The 10,497-nt window shown below is 29.5% G+C and overlaps 2 protein-coding genes across 3 annotated transcripts; one reads left to right on the forward strand and one right to left on the reverse strand.

Annotated features, from left to right (window-relative positions):
- Nucleotides 1–1,061: 1,061 nt before the first annotated feature.
- Nucleotides 1,062–3,488, reverse strand: LOC113851592. Its single transcript, XM_027482109.1, has 2 exons — nt 3,396–3,488; nt 1,062–1,645 (listed from the first exon to the last, which is right to left on the reverse strand). The coding sequence occupies exons 1-2, from the start codon at nt 3,484–3,486 to the stop codon at nt 1,062–1,064; spliced, it is 675 nt and encodes a 224-aa protein (XP_027337910.1). The 5' UTR covers nt 3,487–3,488.
- A 2,707-nt stretch (nt 3,489–6,195) lies between these two features.
- LOC113850366 (10 kDa chaperonin 1, chloroplastic-like) lies at nt 6,196–10,239 on the forward strand. 2 transcript variants are annotated; one of them, XR_003502196.1, is made up of 8 exons: nt 6,196–6,400; nt 6,497–6,555; nt 6,718–6,768; nt 8,055–8,120; nt 8,220–8,267; nt 8,399–8,724; nt 8,870–8,899; nt 9,896–10,239. XR_003502196.1 is itself a non-coding variant. In XM_027480888.1 (7 exons), the coding sequence occupies exons 1-7, from the start codon at nt 6,319–6,321 to the stop codon at nt 9,962–9,964; spliced, it is 405 nt and encodes a 134-aa protein (XP_027336689.1). In that variant the 5' UTR covers nt 6,202–6,318; the 3' UTR covers nt 9,965–10,110. The 2 variants fall into 2 exon arrangements, 1 of the variants encoding a protein (XP_027336689.1); XM_027480888.1 differs by lacking the exon at nt 8,399–8,724 and having other exon boundaries at nt 6,202–6,400; nt 9,896–10,110.
- Nucleotides 10,240–10,497: the final 258 nt, after the last annotated feature.

Raw genomic sequence — 10,497 nt, forward strand, 5'->3', positions numbered from 1 at the left:
TATCCAGAATACTTATAAATATTCATTAATTAAATATACTAAAATTTAGTTTCAATTACTTAAAGGGGTAAGTTTGAAATGATTTATATATTTTTCATATAATAAATTAATATTTTTTATTAATAAAATATTTTCATTAATAATGGATATCTGTGAGGGTGATGGGGGACTTCTACCCATCCCATTGCCATCCCTACTCCCTAATTAGAAAGTTGATTGGTTGGCATGCATTATTGTGAATTGCATAAGCATTATCTCTACCATATGCTTTTGGGATGGTAATTACTCTTTGTCGATTGCAAATTTGCACAACTTGTGTACCCATCACACAAATGTTGTTATAAGACCAGTTAAAAGTCTCATATATCAGTCCCACAAAGACCAAATAACAAGTATCAGTTCGTAAATTCTTTTGCTATTCCGACAAACAAGTAAAGATAATAAAAATTAGAGCAAAAACCACAAGAATTAAAAAAGATCACAAGAAGAGCATCAAGAACACAAAAACAATCAATTTTTGAGAAGATATAAATATAAGGCTTCGAACTTCAATTGCAATAGATCTTGTTATTTTATAATTAATCACAGTCATGACTTTATTACAATCTAAATTTCTTCTTGATCTCCCTACTTGATCCATGAAAAATCCGAAGGAAATTTGCATTTAGATTTGAAAGGCTAACAAACTTATTTGGTTAGATTGATTGAAAGGAAGGAGATTATGAATTTGATTCAGTACAAGTTGCAAATAAATGATTTATTAGTTTTTTTTAAGTCACATATAAGACCAAGGCTGCATGAGCAAATAAGGTCAGGGAAGCATTGACGAAACTTGGTCAAGATATTTTTAAAGGTTCTATATGTTGAATTTATTAGGATTATTATAGGATTTGATTTAGATATTATAAAGATCTTATTAGAATGTCTGTATAGATTTTATTAATTAGGATTTGTCCAGATTTATTTTTTCAAACATTCTTTCAGATGATTTAACTAATAATGAATATATAAAGATGAAATATTTTCCAAGCTTTAACATGAAAAAAAAGCAGAAGAGAAAGTTACAAAAGTTTAAACAGCAAAATGAACACATAACACATGAAGCAGAAGTTAAAAAATGCAACACTACTTTTGTGCCCCCCACTGCATGGAGTATTGCTCCCACTATAACACCCCTTTTTTTGCTGGATTCCTGCACCACGATTTTCAAGCACAAATGTAGAGTTTGTCTGTCCATTGCTAAATAAAACACACCAAAAGAAAGGCCCTTTATGGAGTCCAACTAGGCCTACTCCCACCTCAGTGTGTGATTTGTTTTTCAGAAGAGACAAAGAGTTCTTATCTTTAATGAGAACTTGGGAATATGCTAATGTTGGCTCCAAATATTTCCTTTGACAACCCACAATGTGTCCAGTTATGGTGCCAAAAGTTGGTAACTCTACGCCACAGTTGGGAGCAAACACTTCAGTGAAATCATCTTCAGGAGGTTTGCAATTTACAACATTGTTATCAGTGCAGTTCCCTTTGCATAATTCAACATATTGTAAGGCCATGCAGCCTAGACCAGGACTATCATTCAAGTGACGAAGCTTTTGATCTGTTCTATTCTTGTTTATCATGTCCACAATGTCACTGGCAGGGTTTCCTGCAGGATAGAAAGAAACACAACCATATGAATTCAGAGATGTATGGTAAATGTTCATAATGTTTCCATTCAATTGCCTTGATGTTCACAGTGATTCCTCATATCTGATGAAAGTATGATTCAGATTTGCACCAATACATTATCCATGTCCTTATTGAGGTAAACCTTCCCAGTGAAATTGTGTTCTTTTGTATTCATGGGGTATCTATAAAATGCAAGTTTTACTAAAATCCCATAGATATATTCTTCTCAGTAGAAGTGAATCCCCACTGCAAAATGTTTCTAATAAGCCTAAGGCAAAAAGATGCATATGACCTTTTGGGTTTCCTAAAGGATTTGCTGACCTTATGGGATGTTACTAACATTATACGTGTATAACCACTAAATACTTTAGAATTTAAAATTACTGTTAAAACTAAACGACACATTATTGCCCAATGATTATCATAAGGTTACAGCTTGCAAACAAAAGCAGATGCATAGTCACATTATAACTCAAATACTTTCATTTTCCTACTTCATCATCTTCTTGCTATTTGAGGATTAATTATCACTTGGGGTTTTCAGTTTCACCAATGACCTACTCTACCCCACCAGTTTTAACATCAAAGAGATATTTATGTAATAATAATAGAACTTTGTCATTTGGTCATAATTTGACCAATCATAATCAACAACGCTTATCAAGAAAATCAGTGTGGTATTTAACCAACGTTTTTTAACATTCTAAATGTTCAATAATCTGGTCAATGCAATTTGCAGCAGCAGGATTATTCCACAAGATCAGAGAAGCCAAAGCGTAAATCATAATAATTCAAAGACAATTTGAACTTAGACTCCTGAAATTCAATAATTAATTCAAAGGCATTGAATTCAGAGTCCAAACTTTAGCCAACACCCCCGTTGGATATGAAAATTAAAAATGAAAAATATAAACTAGCTGAAACATGGGAGAATAGGCCAATGTTGAATGCTCTAAGTTCAATAACGTAAAAACATAAACCTTCCAATTTCCAAATACCATGCACAGGGAAGTTAATGATTTAATGTCGCTCTTGCAGCTCTCTTCCTTCTATACATCACTAGCAACTATCATTTCGATTTTTTTTTCTCACTAATTTCAAAATTGAAGTATGAATCCTTAGTTTATTTTCAGAGTATTACATATACATTCCAGGACCATAACTAGGAATTTGGAAACAAAAGGCAAGCATATACAAACAAGCACAAGCAATCATGTTTGGTCTATTAGAACAAGACTAACAGGAACCCTTCACTGAAACTTCTCATTAAATGAATATGTGACACTAAGAAATCAGAGATCCAGAAGAAAGATGTAAACTTTCAAGCCTAAGCCCTCGTTTGGTAACACATTATTTTAAAAAAAATCTCTTATTTTTCAAAACTTTTCTCAGAGTTGACAAAGGTAAAGATTAATTCTTTAAATTAAACCGAACCAAACACGTATAAAAATAATTTTGAAATTATATTTAGGAGCATTTGGAATACCCATTATAGCAACTATCTCAAAAGTACAAGTGATTAACTCCAGAGACAATATCAAAACAACTTTTCAGAATCTCCAAAAATTAAAGTACAGAAACACACATGGATCAAGGGCAGCATTTGTTGCTTGTCATTCCCACATTGTTCTTGAAATCAACAAAATAGCATGAAAAATGCTCATAAACACTTCAAAAAGCCAAAAAACTAAAACACAGAAAAGAAAAGAAAACTATGGCAACATTACCATGGACATGGTGGGAGAAAACAAGAGCTGGAAAAAGTAGACAACAAAGAAAATGCAACACACAGTAACTGAGCTTGTTCTTCTTCATCATTATTGTTATGCTGAAGTGAACAAAAAGGGTTTTGCTTTAGTAAAGTAAGAGTGTGATGCAAAGTGGGTGGAGAAAAGGGGTGAGTCTAATAGAGGAGAAAAGGTTTGTTTTGTGGTGCTTTACAACAAAGAGTGAAGCTTTGATGCATCTGGTAGATGGAGGAGAGAGAGAGAGAGAGAGAGAGAGAGAGAGAGAATGGGTTGAATGGTGATGAGTTTGCAATTTGCAATAGAAAGAGGAACAAAAGGACTCATGGGTGGGTCCCATCAGCCGTTATCTCCTCTGTCATTGTATTTGTTTTCTTAAAATGCTACCCAATTTCAACGTTTGGAGTTCACTGGTTCCCACCATTCCTAGATTATTGTGATTAGGGAGACACAGATTTTAAGTGAATCTTTGTTTTTTTTTTAAAATATGTACTTGAGCCGCGTAATAAGAAATTTTACATGATAATTTTAAAAAATTACAAAATCTAATATATAAATAATATTAACTTTCATTCCTTAGACAAATTTTAAGAAATTTAAAATAATAAAAAAATTATTTTTTAAAAAAGTTATTATAGTTGTATAGCTTTAGTGTAATGAGTCCGATTTCTACTGGAATTAATAAAATTGTTTTTAATAATCTCGTTTACGAGCAATTTAGTCTAATTTAGTTTAAAGTTGAATAAAATTAGCTTTGATAAATTTTATTTTAAATTATTAAATATAATCAATATATAAAAATTAATTTAATACTTTATTTTTTTATAAAAATAAATAAATAATACATTAAGACATAATAAATAATTATATATCATAAATTTATTTTATATTTAAGAATTTATATTAAATGAATATAACGAGTCAGTGTTTCGATAACAAAAATTCTATAATAAATAAATATAAAAAATTAGTAATTAATTTATTTAAAATTAATTTATTAATTAAAAATACTAATAATTATATTTTATGACAAAAATAAAAAAATTATTAAAATACGTATTTTTATTAAAAATACAGTAATTAATTTTTCAATGCAAAATCAAATAAAACCTTACTCTACTAGCAAAAGTAATTTTTATTTTTTATAATTAAGAAGAAAACACTAGTACTTATCTTTTATGATAAAAATTATTAAAATGTATTTTTATTTAAAAAATTCAATAATTAATTTTAAGGATCATTTATGTTCCCTTCGCATAATTTGGTTTTTATTGTTTAATAAAAATATTCTTTTGAATTAATTTTTGTCACTTTTAATAACCTTTATTAAATTCGAATGAGTGACTGTAACTTCAAAATAATAACCAAAGATAAACTTTATTTATGTAGTTAAAGATTTGGTATTCTTGATTAAAGGAAGAAACTCTTCTTAAACATAAATAATAGGATTAATTAAAAATCTTAATGTTTATACATGTTGCTCATTTTATTTGGTTTTATATGCAAAATGTTTCTAAATATAAAATTTATTTTGGTTTAATTAAGTTTTTGGCTCCTTCAAAATTAGCAATTTTTAAATTTAGTCTCTTATATCTATTTATTAAATTATTTTTTATAATAATTTTCTTGCTAAATAGTTCTTTTATAATTTTTGTTTTGCATTTGGACTCTATAAATATTCTAAAAAATTTATTTGATCTCTTTAAATATTACGAATTCTCATAAATAATATAAAATTTTCATTGGATCCGCTCAAATGAGAGACTAACTAAAAAATTCGTGAAATTTAGAAGGTCATTTTGTAACAATTTCTTTTTAATATGCGAGACTTATTTTAAAAAAATACCATTTTTTTTAGAGATAAAAAACTTAATTTAATCAATTATTTTCAATTACTTGTTATTACATATAAGAATTAAATATTGAGAACATTAAAAGAAAAAAGAAAAAACTAAAAACAAATTGAGAATGTAGCACTCTTTGACATTCTTCAAGAAAGCTCAAGAGTACTATACATAGATATTATATATTAAATATATCAATAAAATGGAAATGTTGAAAAAAAATTAATAAAAATGGAAATGGTTCCTCTGCGATTCATAAATAATTGCAATGGAATTTTCTCACCATTCATATAGATGAACTTAAGTAACTGTGCCATGAATTTTATTTTATTTTTCAAATCCACAAGCATATGTAAAAATTTAATATAATTTTATATATTTAGACGCACTATATGCAAACATCTCTTGTATTATAAATATTTTGTATTAAATTTTTTATTTTATACTTTATTTTATTTTTCTAGTTTTTTAAATACAAAAAATTAGTTTTCAGTATAAACAACATTTTACAATTATTATAGAAAATAAAAGAATAATTTAAAAACAGATATTTTTGGAAGAAATAAATATTAATATTTTAAAAAAATAATATTTAAGTTAGAAAAAAGAATATTTATAAAAATATTGTTTAACATTTTTAAAAATATTTTAATCATACCAAATATAATTCAACCTTCGTAAAAAATATAATTTTCAGGAAACAACATTATTAAAAAATTGCATCGTGATAGACTTTTCTTGTTTCGCTTCCTTTTATCTTGAAGTTCAGGCAAAATTAATTCTAACAAGGAACATGCTAATTATTTTTCAAATAATTTCACTTCAATAATTAAAAAAAAAACATGTTCTTAAAACTTCGAAAATCTTAAATCAAAGGTACGTTGTTCTAGTAGTTTCTCAAATCTTCTAGCCATTTGTTGGGGGCACCCATTTTGTTTTCTCTTTTGTCTTTTTGCACGGTAGATAAAACCTAAAAGGGTTTAACCCTTTTATCTCCAAATCCATAATTCGATTCTTAATTTGCTGCTACAAGCTTGTTTTTTGTTTCTCCTCTCTTATCCATGGCATCAACGTTTCTCACCTTACCAACTCCATTCCTTCACAAAACTAATGCCCTCTCTTTCTCCAACAAGAGACTCCCATGTACCTTAAATTTCATCTAAACTCTCATTCATGTTCAACCTTAATTTTCTCGCCTCACACAATTTCTTAACCTTTTCTCATCTGGGTCTCTTGCAGTTTTGCAAAGGAACTCTCTGAAGGTCAATGCTGTTGCCGACAAATGGGAACCCACCAAGGTTTTTCCTTTTTTAAAAATATTGTTTTGATTTGTAATTTTTTCATGCCTACACCCACCTCACTAACCCTTTTTTTCATATCCCATATTTCTATTTTTCGAAAATTCATTTTATTTTATTTTTTATAAATTTCATCTGAGTTACGATGATTTTGGAATGCAGGTTGTGCCTCAGGCTGATAGAGTTCTTATACGTCTGGAGGAGCTAGCAGATGTATGCTATATGCTTATCTAAATAATCAGTTTATTTTTTATTTTTTAAAAAAACTTGGTATGTTGTTTGTTTATTCTTAGTCTGAAGGATCTATAGTGTGCATTGATTATTCTCCTATTTGGTGTTTTTCAACCATGGTGCCTTAATGTAAGGCTGAATGTTGGAGTTGTTTGTGAGCCTTCTCTGTTTAGTTAACTAGCAGTTTGATATGATTTTGAGAAACTGTTGAGATTGGGCCATGGGATGATTTATTTTATTTATTTATTTATTTTCAATGTATTACAACAACCACCACCGTGTTCACTTCAAGCAAGACCCAATTGAGTCACATCATGATGTTATCTTGTTGATAACTTATGCTTCGTATTAGTAACTTTTAACTTTCTTTCCGTGAGTTTATTTTATTCCAAGAAAGAGAACATTAAAAAAATGTGTTCCAATCCGAACTGCAAAAGGTCATGATTGAAGATTAGCTTACATGTCTCCCTATGCTTGAATCTTGTTAGAGTGCTTTGCTGATACTGAGACTGAGATCACTGCCTCAGGCTCAGTATACTGGATTCCCTTCTGCATTGCATGTAACATAAAAATTGAGAGTGAAGCTTACTAGGGATACATAACAAATGTTGAAGTTTATATTTTAAACATTTTTTTAATACTGAAGAGAGGGGAAGGGGGCATAAATAAGGTTTCTTCTATGCTATATAATGTGATGCACAAGGTATAGTATCATTTGGTTTTGCCAATTTGTGACTCTAGTGTTTGAAGGGGTGCCACACTGCCACTTTTCCACAAATCGCTTTTTCCTTTTTGTTTAATTTATAATATTGTGATTATTTTGTGTTTATTGCTCCCATCATTATGCAAAGCTTGCCTTTTTAAATTTCTCACTTGATTATGGTTCCTTGTGCATATATAGTTTGCTGTTACCTAAGATAGTGTTCATATTTTTTTTTTTCTCCTTGAAAGCCACTTTCACAATTAAATAAAGATAAGAACAACAAAAGTTTTAATCCTACAAGGTGAGGTTGGTTACATGGTCATACATTATCATTGGGCTTGGTTGTATGAGATATATTTTTATCACGAGATCCCTTTTTATAATTTTCTCCAATGTTGTTCTTGGCCTTGCTTTTTGTGTGATCGTCAAAATAATTTCTATTTTATGATTTTAACTAGTTGCTGCAGCTGCCTTGTATTTTGTGATGGACTATCAAAATTTTGTAAAAGTGGACAGTAATTTTTCTATGTTACGTAGTTGATTTGTGAATATATTTTGTGTGCAGAAAACATCTAATGGAGTTTTGTTGCCCAAGTCAGCTGTTAAATATGAACGATACCTCACAGGAGAAGTAAGTGGACGGCATTGAATCCTTTGATGTTGAGTTTACTTTCACTACTTTCGCGTGTTTTCGATATAATTTGGTCATTTTCTTTCATATTTCTTCCAGATCCTAACTATAGGTGCTGAGGCTGGAGAACTAAAGGCTGGAACAAAGGTACATGTTTAACTACTATACATGAGGTGAAGTACAAATGGACAAAAAATTAAAGAATAATCTTATATATTCTCAATTTTCAAGTTCAATATTAAGTTAACATCCTTGAGGTTGATAGTATGCTTATATAGGTGATTCAAATTCTCAAAAGGACCCAAAATCTTACCAAGACAAACAACCCAAACTTAGATTCAAGCAATCCTAATCTCGAGTCATTGATACATTAAACCACAGACAAGGAAATAAAGTCAGAATCTAATTTGGGATAAGATTCCTCAAGAGCCAAACAAGTAACCATTAATTCCTGAGTTATTGATGATTAACCCTTAAATCCCAATTTCAGTCCCTATTTCCCAGTTTATGATTACATCATAAATTAATGTTGCAAGGACCAACTCCCACAAGCTCAGGCTTTTAGGTGACACTCAACAACAATAATCAAGTCTTATCTCACTAGGTGAGGTTGACTATATGAATTACACACTCGATCAAAAACCAAATTTTCATATATGTCACTACTGTGTATTAAAATAGCATTGTTTTTATTTGTTGGAGCTTGTTGAAATTTGTTCCAAATATAATCTTCTAGTTTTCTTTTGCAGGTACTATTCACTGACGTAAATGCTTATCAGGTTAGTGACATTAAAATATTTGCTTTATATGTATATAAAGAAAGTGATGTGTATCTGATAATATTCCAAGTTGTAACATTAACTGTTAAAAGTTCCTTTCAATGAATTAATCGCTAGCTAAGGAATATTTTTTGTCAAAAGAACAATTTATGGGGAAAATAATTCTGACCCGAGTGCTTGGAATGGGTAGATATCATACTTGTTTAGACTTTAAGCTCCTCTTTGTCTGTAGAATGTTTATAAACTTCCAACTTTTTTATAGGGTGACTTGTCCAACGTAGGACAAATTAGTCTTTGGTCAGTGAACAATTAGAAAACAATCTTTACTTTTTTTGATAGATTTGTTCCAGTTGGCACAAATTTTCATGGAGTAAACACAAATTAATCCTCAAGATTGTATGGGTTATGCATTTTAAATCTTGAGATTTTAAATCTTAGTCTCTAATCTTGTAAAATGACATTCACTCTAGTCCTTTTTAACGTAAAATGCCAACAAAAAAATAAAGTTAAAAAGAACTAAAATGTGACTTTTTACAAAATTAGAGACTAACAGGGTTTTTAAAATTTCAAGGACAAAAATGCCGATTCATACAAATTCCAGACTAATACCAGTATTTACTCATTTTCATAGCTATATAGATTGTGTGCACAAGATGTACACACAAGTTGTTTATTGCCCTCTTCATATTATGCATTTGTTTTCTATTTATTTATTTATTGTCTTCTGAAAGGTAATGAAACTGCATCTTGTTGGGACTGTTGTTTCAAGTTTAAATTACTGACATTCATGGTGACTATTGTAATGGTAGTTATTGCATTAGTGAATTGAATCTTGCAGTTCAAGTACTGCATGTTTAGCTATGCGGTGGATGTTTTGGTCGCTAGAAAAAACATGAAGTTGTGACAGCTTTCCTTAAAAAATAATTGATGGCAGCATTTTTCATTAATCAAATGTTTTGTTCACCATTAGTAAATATTGGTGTAATTATTTGTCAGGTTGATTTGGGGACTGAAGCAAAGCACTGCTTCTGCAAAGCAAGTGATTTATTGGCCGTGGTTGAGTAGGATTTGGCCACTGTTGTGAGGCAAAAAGGGCAACCTTTTTGATAATTTTTATGGCACTTGTATTAGTGGTAGACTAACCATTTTTCATGATTATTGTTAAAATTTTATCTTTTGTTGTAATAACTTGCTTCTTTACGAGGGAGTTTTTTATTCAGTTTTTTCAAAATCTACCCGTAATCTGTTTTTTCCAATAGTATAAGGTGTTGGCTTGCTTGGAAGAGTTTATGACTCAAATTGTTTTTAATTTATTTGAATAAGTATTGGTATAATTGATCGAAATAAGTTACTTATTTCAGTTTATTTTAATAAATTTTACTATTAAATTTATAGTATAAGCTATTTTTTATTTAAATTATTAATAAGTACTTAATTAAGGATCATGGGAATCTCATAAAATGTCTGAATCAGTGACTTGGCTCCTTACCAACTTAACCTTTGTTTGTAGCGTCTGCTAGGATAACTTTTCTTTATATTTGCAAGGTAGAATCAGGTTGTCGTGTTCTTTTGTTTTTTTTGTTTTTTTTTTTCATAAA

The sequence above is a fragment of the Abrus precatorius genome, unplaced genomic scaffold, assembly GCF_003935025.1.
Source record: "Abrus precatorius isolate BTA unplaced genomic scaffold, Abrus_2018 Scaffold9, whole genome shotgun sequence".
NCBI lineage: Eukaryota > Viridiplantae > Streptophyta > Magnoliopsida > Fabales > Fabaceae > Abrus > Abrus precatorius.

Coding starts and splice junctions, on each gene's coding strand:
- LOC113851592 (XM_027482109.1), bottom strand. CDS start 3,486: ATGATGAAGAAGAACAAGCTCAGTTACTGTGTGTTGCATTTTCTTTGT. Junction 1,646..3,395: donor TTTCTCCCACCATGTCCATG/GTAATGTTGCCA, acceptor TCTATCCTGCAG/GAAACCCTGCCAGTGACATT.
- LOC113850366 (XM_027480888.1), top strand. CDS start 6,319: ATGGCATCAACGTTTCTCACCTTACCAACTCCATTCCTTCACAAAACT. Junction 8,268..8,869: donor AACTAAAGGCTGGAACAAAG/GTACATGTTTAA, acceptor TTTCTTTTGCAG/GTACTATTCACTGACGTAAA. Junction 8,900..9,895: donor CTGACGTAAATGCTTATCAG/GTTAGTGACATT, acceptor ATTATTTGTCAG/GTTGATTTGGGGACTGAAGC.